This window comes from Perissodus microlepis, chromosome 13 (genome assembly GCF_051167445.1).
Source record: "Perissodus microlepis isolate ML-2025 ecotype Zambia chromosome 13, ASM5116744v1, whole genome shotgun sequence".
NCBI classification, from domain to species: domain Eukaryota; kingdom Metazoa; phylum Chordata; class Actinopteri; order Cichliformes; family Cichlidae; genus Perissodus; species Perissodus microlepis.
The window spans coordinates 581,719-594,890 of record NC_140473.1 but is presented as its reverse complement, the minus strand read 5'-3'; the positions used below and the strand labels follow the sequence as shown (position 1 = coordinate 594,890).

The following is a 13,172-nucleotide window of genomic DNA, read 5'->3' as shown; positions in this document are numbered from 1 at the left end:
TGTTCTAAGACTGTAACTTTGAAACAATATTAATTATTTGGGACATGGGAAAAGAACTACACTGAACATCACCCAGTTATATATATACTGTATATATACTGTATATAGTTCATAGAAAAAAAAACAAACCATGCAGGGTCCATCTGCCGACTTCCAAACCCTACAGGCCCTGCTTCTAATATCTTGATTGGTAAACAAAATGGACAAAATGGATTGCTTCATTAGCTTTGCAGCTGGAGCAGCTTCAACTCTTCTGGGAAGGGTTTCCACAAGGGTTAGGACTGTGTTTATAGGAATTTTAGACCATTCTTTCAAAGTGCATTTGTGAGGTCTTTACAGTCCCGTGGCAGCTTTACTTGGATGCAGCTGCTCGGTCGTGGAAACCCATTCCGTGAACCTCTCCATGCATTGTTATTGGGCTAATCTGAAGGCCACATGAAATTTGGAGGTTTCTAGCCACTGACTCTGCAGAAAGTTGGCAACCTTGGTGCACCATGTGCCTCACAGTCTGCTGAACTCGCTCTGTGATTTTACGTAGCCTACCACTTTGTAGCATGGTTGATGTTATTCCTAATCGTTATCACTTTGCTATAATACTACCACTAACAGTTGACTGCGGAATATTTAGTAGCAAGATATCTGTGTTCTCAGTCATTCAGGTCATCGTAGTCTAAGGAGCTTGGAAAGAAAAGTGTCTGGACTTCTTTAAGTTGCTTGAAGATGTTTCACCTCTCATCAGAGAAGAGAAATGATGAACTAAAGAAGCTTCTCGGAAATTTCACGACTGAACTTATTCCACAGGTGGCATTCACTGAGCTCCTGAGAGTGAGCCATTCTCTCACAAATAAAGCAGTCTGCATACCTAGGTGTTTGATTTTACACACCTGTGGTCATGGAAGCAACTGGAACACTTGAATTTGATGATTTGGATTTCTGTGGGAATTTTGGCAATACAGTGGTCCCTCACTACATCGCGGTTCACCTTTCGTGGCCTCGCTGTTTCGCAAATTTTTTTGTGCAATTTTTTTTTTTTAAAACAACGCTTTGTGTTCTGGGCCCTGATTGGCTGTAGACCATTGTCAGTCAATCTCGTGCTGTGTGTCCTGTACAGTACAGAATGCGTTCAGCTTGTCAAATTTACACAAATTTTCACTAGCAGTGTGACTCTGAAGTGCTGTACTGTATGTTTGTAAGTTTTCTCCCCAACAAGAGAGAAAAGTGAAAATGTTCATTTCTGTCTGAGAAAAGTGTATAAAGTGTGTAGTGAGGGGTTTTACAGCCCTAAAACATCTACAATAATAATTTTAGATAAATAAAGTTGGCTACTTTGCTGATTTCACCTATCGCGGGTTATTTTTAGAACGTAACGGAAACGAGGGACTGCTGTATAGTATATATGACAGTGGGTATTGTCAGGAAAAGGATTGGACAATCTGAGTCTTACTAATTTATCAGTTGATAACTGCTAACTCTTGTGGCCATGGGTGAGATATTGCACAGAAACACATTGGTTTGGCCATTTTAGCCTAAGTTGGATAAAACAAATAAATCCCTACTCAAACCCACAAATCAGTCAAAGCAATTTAGTGTTTTCAATGATCTTTATTAAAGTAAACTCTACACTTTTACTATTGCTTTTATTTTTTTGTCTTTGCACTCTCAATTAGAACCTTTTGCAATCAGCACATATACAACTTTTCAATCGAACTACACTTTTGAGAAATACAAAAATATCACAGTACATTTTCTACTACGTCACCTTCACCTGTGAGGTCCAGAACCAATGAGCCAGTTTCAGAACCACAGCAGCTGCCTGGACTGTGTCAACATGTCTTGAAGTAACAGCACCATAGGCTATGAGCTAACCACATCGAAGAAGAGGGCCACTCAAACACACTGTGTCATATGTGTCTGGTAACTGTCTTGAAGAGTGTGAAGGGGCTTAAGTGGACCAGAAAACTGAAAACAAAGAAGATAGCACTTTCCAGAGCAAAACCAAAGCCATGTCTGATTAAGAGAACGTGGTGCCAAAGTAATAGTCTCAGAATATTTGGGTTTTAGATGATTAGCTACACTGTACATGTGTGACAGTGTATACAAAGCATGAGCAGCATATAATTCAGGACCTCGGACAACCTAAAACGCTAAGCTGATATGGTGACTGGTACTGATTACACTGTAATAGATGTCAGTGTAATCTGCAGAAAAAACAAATGTGGTTGATAGGTGAGACAGCGAAGTCTGGGACTTGTCCACTGTGTATGGTTTGCACTAAAAATGTACTGAACCAAATTCCTAGCCTTCAAAAACAGGCACATGAATAATAAAGCAGACATTTCAGTTTTGTGTGGCTTATTTGGGTTTTTCTGAGTGCGGCCAGAAAGTTTTTCTTTTACACTTCAATCATCCAAACAGTGGTTTTAGTTCTGTTTGGTGCATCAGAACAAGGCAAATGCACTCCATATCACTGGACAAACGAAAGGCTTATAAAGGAGTGTTTACACGGTATGTTTGGCTTTTACAATATGGAAAACTTTGGACGAAAAAGGATGTGGATCAGTCAAATGGACAATGCTGCTTCCAATAGGTCTGCCATCTCCATCCACACTGCTGTATTCTGTGCATTTAAACTAGTCAGTGCTTTAGATGCGGTGAAGAAGGGCTGGATGCGTGATTTTAATATTTATGGTCATGCTATTCTAAATTCTTTTTATTACGTTTTAGTCAGGAGGATGTTTAGTAGCTGTGTTTAGACAGCATTGTAAATTAGATTAAGCAAATCTAGTTTGCCTTAAAGCATTTTTATATTTATATAAAAGATCTATTAAATGTTCTGACAGCTGCTGGAAATCTGGGGATTCTATATTGGAAAATTATTTTAAAACAAACAAACAACTTAGCCCAAATGGGACTGATAAGGTGTTTTGACTGTTGGCCAGTGTAGCTCGAGAAGGCCTTGCAGACATTGTTTGCCTAAGCAGTGGTGAGGTGGCCTCTGGTTTTGGTCTGGAGCTGTTCATGTCACTTCTCAGGCAGGCTAAAATGTACAAATGTATCCCACACAACAGAAAAAACACCTTCAGCACTCCCTCACTCTCGTCCCATTCCTATTTGCTTACGTGTCATAGCCTATTACAAAGTATCAAAAAAAGATTAAACAAAATACTGAAAAATCCTCACCAATAGGGACAATAAAATGCTTCATATTAAACTTTTTTTTTCTTCTCACAAATCATTGTTTTGTCCCACACTGTAATGATTCATATCCATGGTGACAAGACTCTGGTGAGTGAAGCATCTACCACTACACAGGAATGTTGCAGCATAAAAATAACTCACGCAGTGGTTTCCTTTAAAACAAAACTAAAAACAGAATACAAAACAGTGAAAATGAAGTGAGGATGAGGGGGAGAGATCCCTGTCAGTCTTAAGTTGAGGAGAAATGAAGAAAGGAAGGAGTACACTGGAATTCCACATTTACATAACGATAAACAATGATAAAAGATCAGCCAGGAAGAGCAGGTAAGTGACCAGGCTTCTTCACAACGCTCTGGTGGACAAACACAAAAAACGAAAGTAAGTCTGTGAATTGGGGAATGGGAGTCGATTGCACTGCCTATGTGCGCTTCACTGAGTCCTCGGAGCAGGGAGCAATGGCCCCAACAAAATCACACGTAAGTGTGGTCAGCTCAGTGCAGTGGCAGTAGCTATGCTGGAGGCTGGATGGGACTTCTTGGCCCAGGCTGACGCTGAGCAGATTTTGTCTCCCCGAGTGTGCTGCTCACGGAGAGAAGGTTGCCATCTCCAGGGATATACGCTGCCATAGTTCCTTGGTCTGTTTGCCCCTTTTCAGGTTCTGCAGCACATCATTAAACTGCATCATACCCACAGGAGTCAGACAGAAAGCACCTCGTGCGCTGCGGATCATGTTGACAAAGTCATCGTAGTCAGCAGGTGTCAGGTGGATGAGCCGGTGGTGAATATGCTGCAGAGAGAAAAGGAGGTGACACTGGACAATGTAGCCTGAACCTTCCTATTTAAGTGGAGCTACTCACACATAACACATGCTGGACTATAATTTACAACAGTGTTTCTATAAAGCTAGGTCACTGTAAAATTCAACCAACTTACAGATGTGCTTAAATGATTTACAACCTAAGTCCAAAAAAACAAAAATGTAAATTTAAAAAAGAATGATTTTCTAATCTTATAAACCCAAATATTATTGACAATCGAACAAAAAGAACATCTCAAATGTTTAAGCTGAGACATGTTACTGACCTGTTGCCATTCAACCTCAATTAGTTTCAAAATGTTCATATAGCTGTTTCTTTTCAGCTTTTAGTTGCCCAGTTCATTTTAAATTTGATGACATGAAGATTTTCTCAGTTTAAACATTTGATATGTTTTTGATGCTCTACTGTTAATAAATTATGGCTTTATGAGACTAACAAGTCATTGCGTTCTGTTTGAACTGGTATTTTACACAGCATCACAAACTTTTGGAACTGGAGCTGTAAATCTACATAATTGCTCGGTGCAGCCTCCACAACATCTGACAATTAGCTGCTGGGAGGATATGTCAGTCACTATGAAGTGGCCGGAAAAAAAATACAGAAAATATGTAAAAAGAAAACTAAAATCGGCAATCGAGTCAGGGTATTATCAGATTCAGGTTATCACAACAGATTCCCAATCGGTCATGTAATAGAAAATTTCTTTTTTTCTCATTTAAAGTGCTGCAGTGCTTAAGCGTATGCTCAGTTGTGGCAGCGTAATGGAAACTTCCACTCAACAGTCTAGAACTAGCTCAACTCATGTCAACCTCAACAGCTGAAGAAAACAACTCTCTTTTGCAGGCGCTGATAATACCAAGGGCATGAAACAGCGTACTCGTTGTAGTGGAGTGTTTGTTAGGTTTCATAGCGAGCCGCGTGAGGTGGTATGATCAGTTTGTTACTTCCTCCCTTTTTGTGAACATATAAAGGAGTGGGAGCTCCACTTCCGTCTCAGAGACTGCATGACAGCATCTTGCTGGATGTACTCTCTCTCGTGTGCGTGATAATAAACAGTGTTGATTATAGTAACCGTGTCTGCAGACTTGTTCGTTAAAATTTCCACGACAGTCACTTGGGCCTGCGAACACATGTAGACAAATATTGGCCGAACCTGGCTTTTTACAACAGCTCTATCGTGCTTTCCCTTGTCTGATACTTTTTACTCTCCTTACTGAAAAACTTTGTTTTACTTTATTTGACTGAATTACATTTTTGGCTGTAAAAGATTTTAATTACTTATAAATATGAGACACTTGTGGGAATTAGTCCTGCAGCCCAACCTGCATTACTCTTTGTCATCAACCCCATTATGAATACAGTGGTCCCTCGCTATATCGCGGTTTTTTTTTTAACAGCGCATTGTGTTCTGCGTCCTGATTGGCTGTAGACCATTGTCAATCATTCTCGTGCCGTGTCTCCTGTACAGTACAGAATGCGTTCAGCTTGTCAAATTTACACAAATCTTCGCTAGCAGCGTGAGTCTGAAGTGCTGTACTGTATGTTTGTAAGTTTTCTCCCCAACAAACGCAACAATGTCGAAGAAACATTTTGCACCGTCAGCGGCAGCTGGGGGTGTCTGGTTTGATCCTATAATACTGGACTTATTTTTCTACGAAGGTTTGAACTTTGAGAGTTTAAACAAGAGAGAAAAGTGTGAAAATGTTCATGCCTGTGTAAGAAAAGTGTATAAAGTGTGTAGTGACGGGTTTTACAGCCTTAAAACATCTGTTGTAAATTGTAAAATTGTAAAAAATAAAGTTGGCTACTTCGCGGATTTCACTTATCGTGGGTTATTTTTAGAACGTAACACCCGCAATAAACGAGGGACCGCTGTATTGCCGTGAATATGATGTACCTGCAGATAGGCTTGCTGGCAGCGCTGGACAAGTTGTTGGAAAGCAGGTGTTCGAAGATGGGCATGGATGTGGGCAGGGTTCAGCCTTTGCAAGGCCTCCATGATTAACTCCTGCAGGACAAATGGACTGAGGACGCCTTTTGCTGCTCCAACACAGAACTGGTACACATAGTTGACTCCTGGCAGGATGGAAAGAGTGAGAGAAAAGTCTGCCTTGAGCCATGTAGACAGGAAGGAGTAACAGTGATTAAGATGGAGGTAGGAGTCAACTGATCCAGGGATTGCTGCCTGAGTTGACTCCTACCTCTGTCTTAATCAGATTTGCATTGAACTTCAGCCAACACACAGATCATCTGTAAAATTTCAAATAATAAATCAACTGTGGAAGAGATTAAAAAAAAGAGACAGATTACAATGTAACTGAAAATGACCATGGAGCGGTTAATCCCGTTAACTCTTGAAATGCTCTTAAAGCAGTCTAAAGAGGAAAGCTTATAGCTAAGCCAGCATCAATTAAAATAGCTAAAAAGGAAACATACACAAAAGAAGAGGACTAACTGTCTGAAACTGAATGACATGTGACCCTTCATTATTTAATTTGATCCTTTTGCTACGTCAGGAAGAGGAAGCTGTGGATTGGAGTGAAGCCTGTTTATTTGTCTTCATGGGTACAGCATCAGTGCCAGAGATACCGGCAGGATGAACAAACTAATCCCCAGAGCTGAAAGCATCATTGGTCAGAATTTGCAGGCGTTCCAGTCAGTGAGGGACAGGAGGTCACTGAGCTAACTGCTCTCCATCATGGAGAACCCATCACACCAAAATCCACTCCACATGTCGAGGCAGCAGAGCTCCTTCTCCCTCAGTCCGATTCACACTTCCTGCCATAAAGAACGTTTCAGGAAATTCCTGCCACTCTCTATAAAACTGTACACTAACTGTTTTTCTGTGGCAGAAGAGTCCACACATAGTTATCGGTTTTACCCTTTCTTCTTTTTCATATAGTTTAGTAATACAGTTTGCACTACTCTCTTGCACAGTGCCAGTCTTACTTCATTTTTACTTTTGTCTCCCCCCCATTATTGCATATGTAACATTTTTGCACTCTCTTACAGTATAAGGCCCCCATTATGCACCTGTGGCACTTTTATTCAAGTTGGTTGCTTATTAAATGTAAACTGTACTCTTTCTATTCTTTATTTCCTTATCCCTTATGGGATCATCATTCCCATCCATCCGCCACAGAGAGTTCAGGCTATGTTGAAAAATAAAGATGGTCATAATTTTACAATCTCTGTTCTCATATACTTTATTTCCATTTATTTTTCCAAATGTTTCAATACATTGTTGCATCTATTTGCTATTTCCCAGCAAAATGCAAAGAAATAATGGATGGCTTAAGACCTAGAGCATTACTATATAATTGAAGGCGTTACTTTTTTGTATTTTTTTTTTTCAAAATTGGCTTCTGTAGCAAGTATTTATTTTATTATCTTACTTCCCCGATTTCAAACAGAATGCAAATATGTGTCCAGGTCAGTGCAGCCAGAGATGTCCCTTTATTTGGTAAAGTCTCACCTAGCCTGGCAGCAAGTCCCAGCAACCATTTGACGTCCTCAGTATAAGGAGGGCTCCTGGAGAAGTTGTTGGGATGGTCATTGTGAGCCCTTCTGCCCAACATCTCTAATGCCAACATGCCTTTACAGAAGACAAGGAATACATATTGGTTAATAATGCAGACTACTTAGACTAACATATAATCAGAGAACATAAGCTACTCACCAACTCTATAAGCAGAATGCAAGTAGTGCAGGCCTTGTTGGCTAATGGGTTGGCTGTGCTGCTCATCTTCTGCTGGGAAAGGACTGCTGACCAAGGAGCCAGGCTGAGAGGATAGAGAGGGCAGAGATGCTCCCTGGATGGCCTGGATGGTGGGGCCAGGGTGAACACCACCAACTACAATATTTTAACAGACACAGTACATTGGTTAGCAATGACAACATACAATTGTTGTGAAAAGTTTACATTCACTAATCAAGGGCATGAATGTACCTTCAGTGGCTTTAAAAACCCCCAAAGGTTTATGTTTATTTTAGGTTTTCTCCAATTCACACATGGTCAAAAATATACATTTATGCTCAAATACATACATATAGTCAAGTTGTTTAATACGTGGTGCTGAAGGTTCTGCGATCGCAGTTCACTACAACGGGTACTTTCTACCATAAAAAGGATCAGTCTGAACAGTCCAAAGAACTCAGTTAAACTAAGAAGGAGAATAAGGATTTAAACAAGGAAAGTCTTTTGGAGCTATTTCTAAACAACTGCAGATTCTAAGATAATCAGTTCAAACACGTTATTCAGTTGCTTCACCAAGGTCTAGAAGAAGACATTGCCATGGACCAAGACAGGGGGAACCAAGAAAGAGGCCCTCTGACTGAATTTGTAACTGTCCACACGGACAAGCTAAAAAAGAGCAGTTCAAAGAAATGATTAAAAGTCCCAAATTAACCTTGACATTCATGCTTCTGATGAGTGTATGTAAACTTCTGACCACAACTGTATGCAAACTCGTCCATGTAACAATGTAACAATTACCAGCAAAAAAAAGTTTTAATTCAGAAGAATTAGCAACTGCCGATCTTAAACACAAAGTAGTCCCGACCTGCTACAGTGGTGCTGAGTGGCAGACCAGCCTCAGTGTGGTAGGGGTGGACAGCAATTTGAGTCATGGACGGTACAGGAACACCAGGGAAGGCGACAGCCGTGGCTGCCATTGATGGCTGGGGGCCAGTGGCCACTGAGAATGGATACTGGGCACCAATGAATGCTGGGTGCATTCCCTGAAGCAGTTAAGCAAACATGCATAGTTTATTTGTATATTATTATGAACAGTCTAGAGAGAAATTTTCACAAAATGTAGTCACTGTGCTGTACAAGACAATAAAAACTAGGAATTAACGAGATGCACATATGACAAAAAAACCAATACTACTACTAATAGTTGTGAAAACATTTGTGATACGCACACACACTTATTCATAAACAGCACTGGATATAAGAATCGTCTTTGTCTGACATTAGGATCCTGAGGAGCTGTACAAGCTTTTCCAGTTGCTATAAAAGCTGTCAGTATCTATAATTATGAAACTGTTAGGCAAGTTTGAAGATCTCGCATGTAAAGTAATGTGCAAAAGTATTGAAGTAGCCCTCATCTCTTTAAACTTTGCTACCAAGGAGCCAAACAACTTAACAAAGTAAGCAATAAAAGAAAAAACTAATAACACGTAATCCAAAAAGTTACTGGCTGTGAGATCATTCGTGCTGTGCTTCTTTTTTCTTTGTGCGTGTGTGTGTGCGCGTTTGTTTGTCATTGTCATGTAATTTAATTTGCCTTACATTAAATATATAGGGGTCAAAAACTTGAAGCAACAAACCATATTTGATATTTCTGGAACAGTACCAGGAAACACTCCTGAAAAAAGTATGTATGTGTATGTCTGTCTATCTGCTATATTTCTTCAGTGTGTCAATTTGTTCTCATCCTGGTTTTTGTTTTTCAGTTCAAGTGTAGCAATGTCTTTCAGCTTGCCATTATTTTGCGTTTTCTTACTTTATGGGGTGTTCCCTTTGAATTTAACTGCTTGCAATAAAATATTTTTAGAGAAGAATATAAAAGACTTTAAAGACAATGAAAAACATAGTTGAGTCAAAACTATCTAAAATGATCCAAAATGTACTTGTGCTCTGACCTGTGGATATGCAGCCCCAGACACAGGGAAGACGGTGGGCCGGGGGACATGCTGCAGAGGGTGCCCTAGGTATTGGGGCGTGCAGACGGTGGGGAGATGGGCCTGGATAGTGGTGTATGGGTGGAGGCCCGGGGTGTGGGGGTGAGCCATAGCCTGGCCAGGCATAGCGTGGGATTGGTAAATGGTGGACCCTACAGAGATAACTGGTACGACAGCGGCTGCAGTGACGGAAGCTGTGACTGTTGCTACCCCTGGAGACTCCATGTTGGCTCCACTGTCAAGAACACCACAGCTAGACTCTGGGGGCCTCCTGCCCGAACCGCCGTTTGCCCCACATCGGCCGGATGTTTCCCGTTGTTGGCTTGATCCTCCACCTACTGACTGCTCATACAACCAGTACCACTGGTGAGCCACCTCAAACAGAACCTCGGGGTAGACACCTCCACCCTTAGCTGCTTCCTCTACTGCCATGCAGGCCTTCTCCAGCATGACATTATCCTAGAGGAAAACAGGACAGAGAGGAAGTGAGATGAGGAAGCAAAACGTCTAATGAATGAAATTTAAATTTACTCTTGGAAACATGGGCTATGTAATATTGCTGCTTTGGTTTAAGGTTATGGCAGTCTGCCATAAGCCACTTTCACAGTAATGTTCCTCATAACTCAGATATTCCCACAAAACAAGCCACACCAGATATTTTATGTGCAGGATTTGACAGTACATCACAAGACACATAAACCATGAAGTAACATTTTTTGTTGAATTTCAGGTTATATTTGATAGTTACTTTGATAATTAGAGAAACTACAACATAAATCCAAAAGATGTAATATCACTGACTGCTAAGGAAACAACATTGAAACTGACTTGAATTGCACCTCTACAAACCCAGTTAAAAATTTGGGACATTGCAAAATGTAAACAAAAACAGAAGGCAATGATTTTTGAAATCATAAAAAAACAATATTTTACTCACATTAAAAAGCAGAAAACATTGTTTAAAATGAGAAAATGTACCATGTTACAAAAATATGAACTTCTTTTGAATTTAGTGGCTGTATGCAACAAAAAAGTTGAAACAGGGCCATTTTTTCCTCATAATATCATTAACCTACATTACATTGTTAAATCATAGTACCATATCGATGACTGCTGTCATGCTTTACTGCTGTATAAATAAAACTCAATTGGATCCCCTCTTTTTTTAAACAAGTCTGTAAATATCTGGGAACTGATGAGAGCAGATGCTGGATTTTCTGAGAGGAACGTTGTACCATTCTTTAAGCAGTGGATCCAGGGGTTGCATGTGCCACCATAAAATAATCTCTTGCCACCCCCTAGTGCCAACTAGTTTTGTATATGACAATGTACAAAACTAGTTGGCACTAGTTTTGTACATTGTTAATGCTAACAAGCTAGCATTAACATTTTGACCCTAGCTACAATTAATATTGAATATAAATTCCAGTACTGAATATATTGCATAGTGTTAAACAATCCTGCCACATCATTTGTTCACTTTGATATTTGATAACTTTCATTTCTATCAAACAATATGACATCCTTTTGTTCAATAGACACGATCCAGTTCATATCATATAGCTGATAAAGTGCTTTGAGTGCTCTGAGAGAACAGAAAAGTGCTGCGTAAGAATCAGTCCATTTAGCATCTACCACATCACTCCACCATGATAAAATGACCGGAAACAAGAAGTATGGCAAAGGAAAGGAATAGTTAATGACCCCATAGGGTAAAACATACTCTTTCACTGGTGGAGGGAATGACATGGCATGGGCATGTATCCCTGTCTGTTGAACTGGCTTACTTGTGTTTAATGATGATATGAGTACTGATAGAAGGATCAGGATAAATTCTGAAGGGTACAGGGATATATGCTTCTTATTTCTACACTGTTTTCTCTAACCAACATTCACACACATTCATACTCCGATGGATGCTTCAGAGAGCAACTTGGCAATGCACAACGATATTTGGCAATGCAGACTGAGGGATTGAACCACCAACCTCATCAGCCAATGATGTGCTCCACCTCCTCAGCTACAACCACCCCAGGGAAAAAAAAAATCAGCTTTGCTGATTTCTGTGAGTTTACTCTGTGTTTTTGCTGCTATCCTCCTGTCACTTTTGCAGAGATGAACTCTTAAACATTGGACAGTCATGTCTATATTTTTTTCCCCTGGTTGTCATTGACGATGACTCATCAAACTATGTCAGCACGCCTCACTCCCATCTATACACCTGGTGAACATCCGATCACTGGCAAATAAAATGAGTGAACTTGTAAAAAACTCCTCTGCCTCTGCTCTTCGGATGCCAGACTTCAGGGTTTTTTTCCCAGTGGACTAAAGCGTGGAGCTCTCAGGAAAAACAAGAGGTGGTGGAATCTGCTTCTAAATCAGTAAAGGCTAGTGTGCTGTCACACTCTGAGGAAAGTGACGTAGCCCTCACCTGGAGTCTTTCTTTATGAACTACAAACCTTTTTATTTATAGAGGGAATTCTCTTCATTCATTGTGGTCGGTGTTTACATCCCACCACAAGCCTGTGTGTCAGAGGCTCAAAATCAGCTTGTTGACCAGATAGCCAACAAGGAGAAAAAAAACATCTTGCCTGAGCATTATTTCTTGGGATTTTTACAGTGCAAACCTCACCCATGAACTTCCAAAATGCAGACAACAGATTAAGTGTTCCACCAGGGATGCTAAACTACTAGACCACCCTCTGTGCTGTTCCCTGTGCAGCTCGTGGACTCTCTGATCACTGTCTGCTTCACCTTATAGCTACTTACAGAAAGAACCTCTAAGCCTGAGATTAAAACCATGAAGAAATGGACTAAGGAGTCAAAGGAGGAATTACATGTAAAAAATGTAAAAAATAATAAAAAATAAAGAAAAACCATTAAATGGTCTAAAGATGGCTGTCTAGAAATGGTTGCAATTTCTAATCACTTAATGCAAAGCAATTAATGAAAATCAAATTAAAGTTAAAAAACAATTCTATAATTGTCTAAAATAGTTATGGATCTGTAGTCATGTTAATCAGTATAATCTGTCCCTTTTAAATAAAATAAACAAGTTATAACAGTTAGAATTAGTAACAGTCTAACTTATAATCTTGCCAGTCTGTTTACTAGACATGCCTTAAACCTTTAGTGGAAAGTTACTGTGCAAACCCCCTCCCATAGTACCTGCTCTTTACACTGCACCAAAGCTCTTTGGATTTCATTAGGATTGAGGGCATGAGCATGAGGCAAGCAGCTCAAGGCCAGCTCTGCTGCTGCCCGAACCATGTTGAGGTCCCTTGCTCGCGATGCTCGGTCCGCAAGGGATGCCACCTCTGGAGGGGTCAGGTGACCATCCCAACATTCCACCAAAATGTTGAGGGCAGCACTGCCGATTTCCATGGCTTGGCCTGAAAACAAAAAGGAGGAAAAATAAGTGACTAACGTGGGCCATTAAACGTGGGCCATTATCTTTTTCCTTCAGCC

The 13,172-nt window shown here is 40.3% G+C and overlaps 1 protein-coding gene across 1 annotated transcript in view; it reads right to left on the bottom strand.

Annotated features, from left to right (window-relative positions):
- Positions 1 to 1,582: 1,582 nt before the first annotated feature.
- zswim8 (zinc finger, SWIM-type containing 8) overlaps positions 1,583 to 13,172 on the bottom strand; it is a 43,203-nt gene continuing 31,613 nt past the window's right edge. The window contains exons 20-26 of the mRNA XM_084948000.1: positions 12,873 to 13,096; positions 9,666 to 10,163; positions 8,579 to 8,756; positions 7,696 to 7,869; positions 7,492 to 7,611; positions 5,914 to 6,092; positions 1,583 to 3,985 (exon numbers count right to left, since the gene is read on the bottom strand). Of these exons, the coding sequence (XP_084804126.1) occupies positions 3,782 to 3,985; positions 5,914 to 6,092; positions 7,492 to 7,611; positions 7,696 to 7,869; positions 8,579 to 8,756; positions 9,666 to 10,163; positions 12,873 to 13,096 (1,577 nt within the window). The 3' untranslated portion in view covers positions 1,583 to 3,781. The remainder of the gene's footprint in view (positions 3,986 to 5,913; positions 6,093 to 7,491; positions 7,612 to 7,695; positions 7,870 to 8,578; positions 8,757 to 9,665; positions 10,164 to 12,872; positions 13,097 to 13,172) is intronic.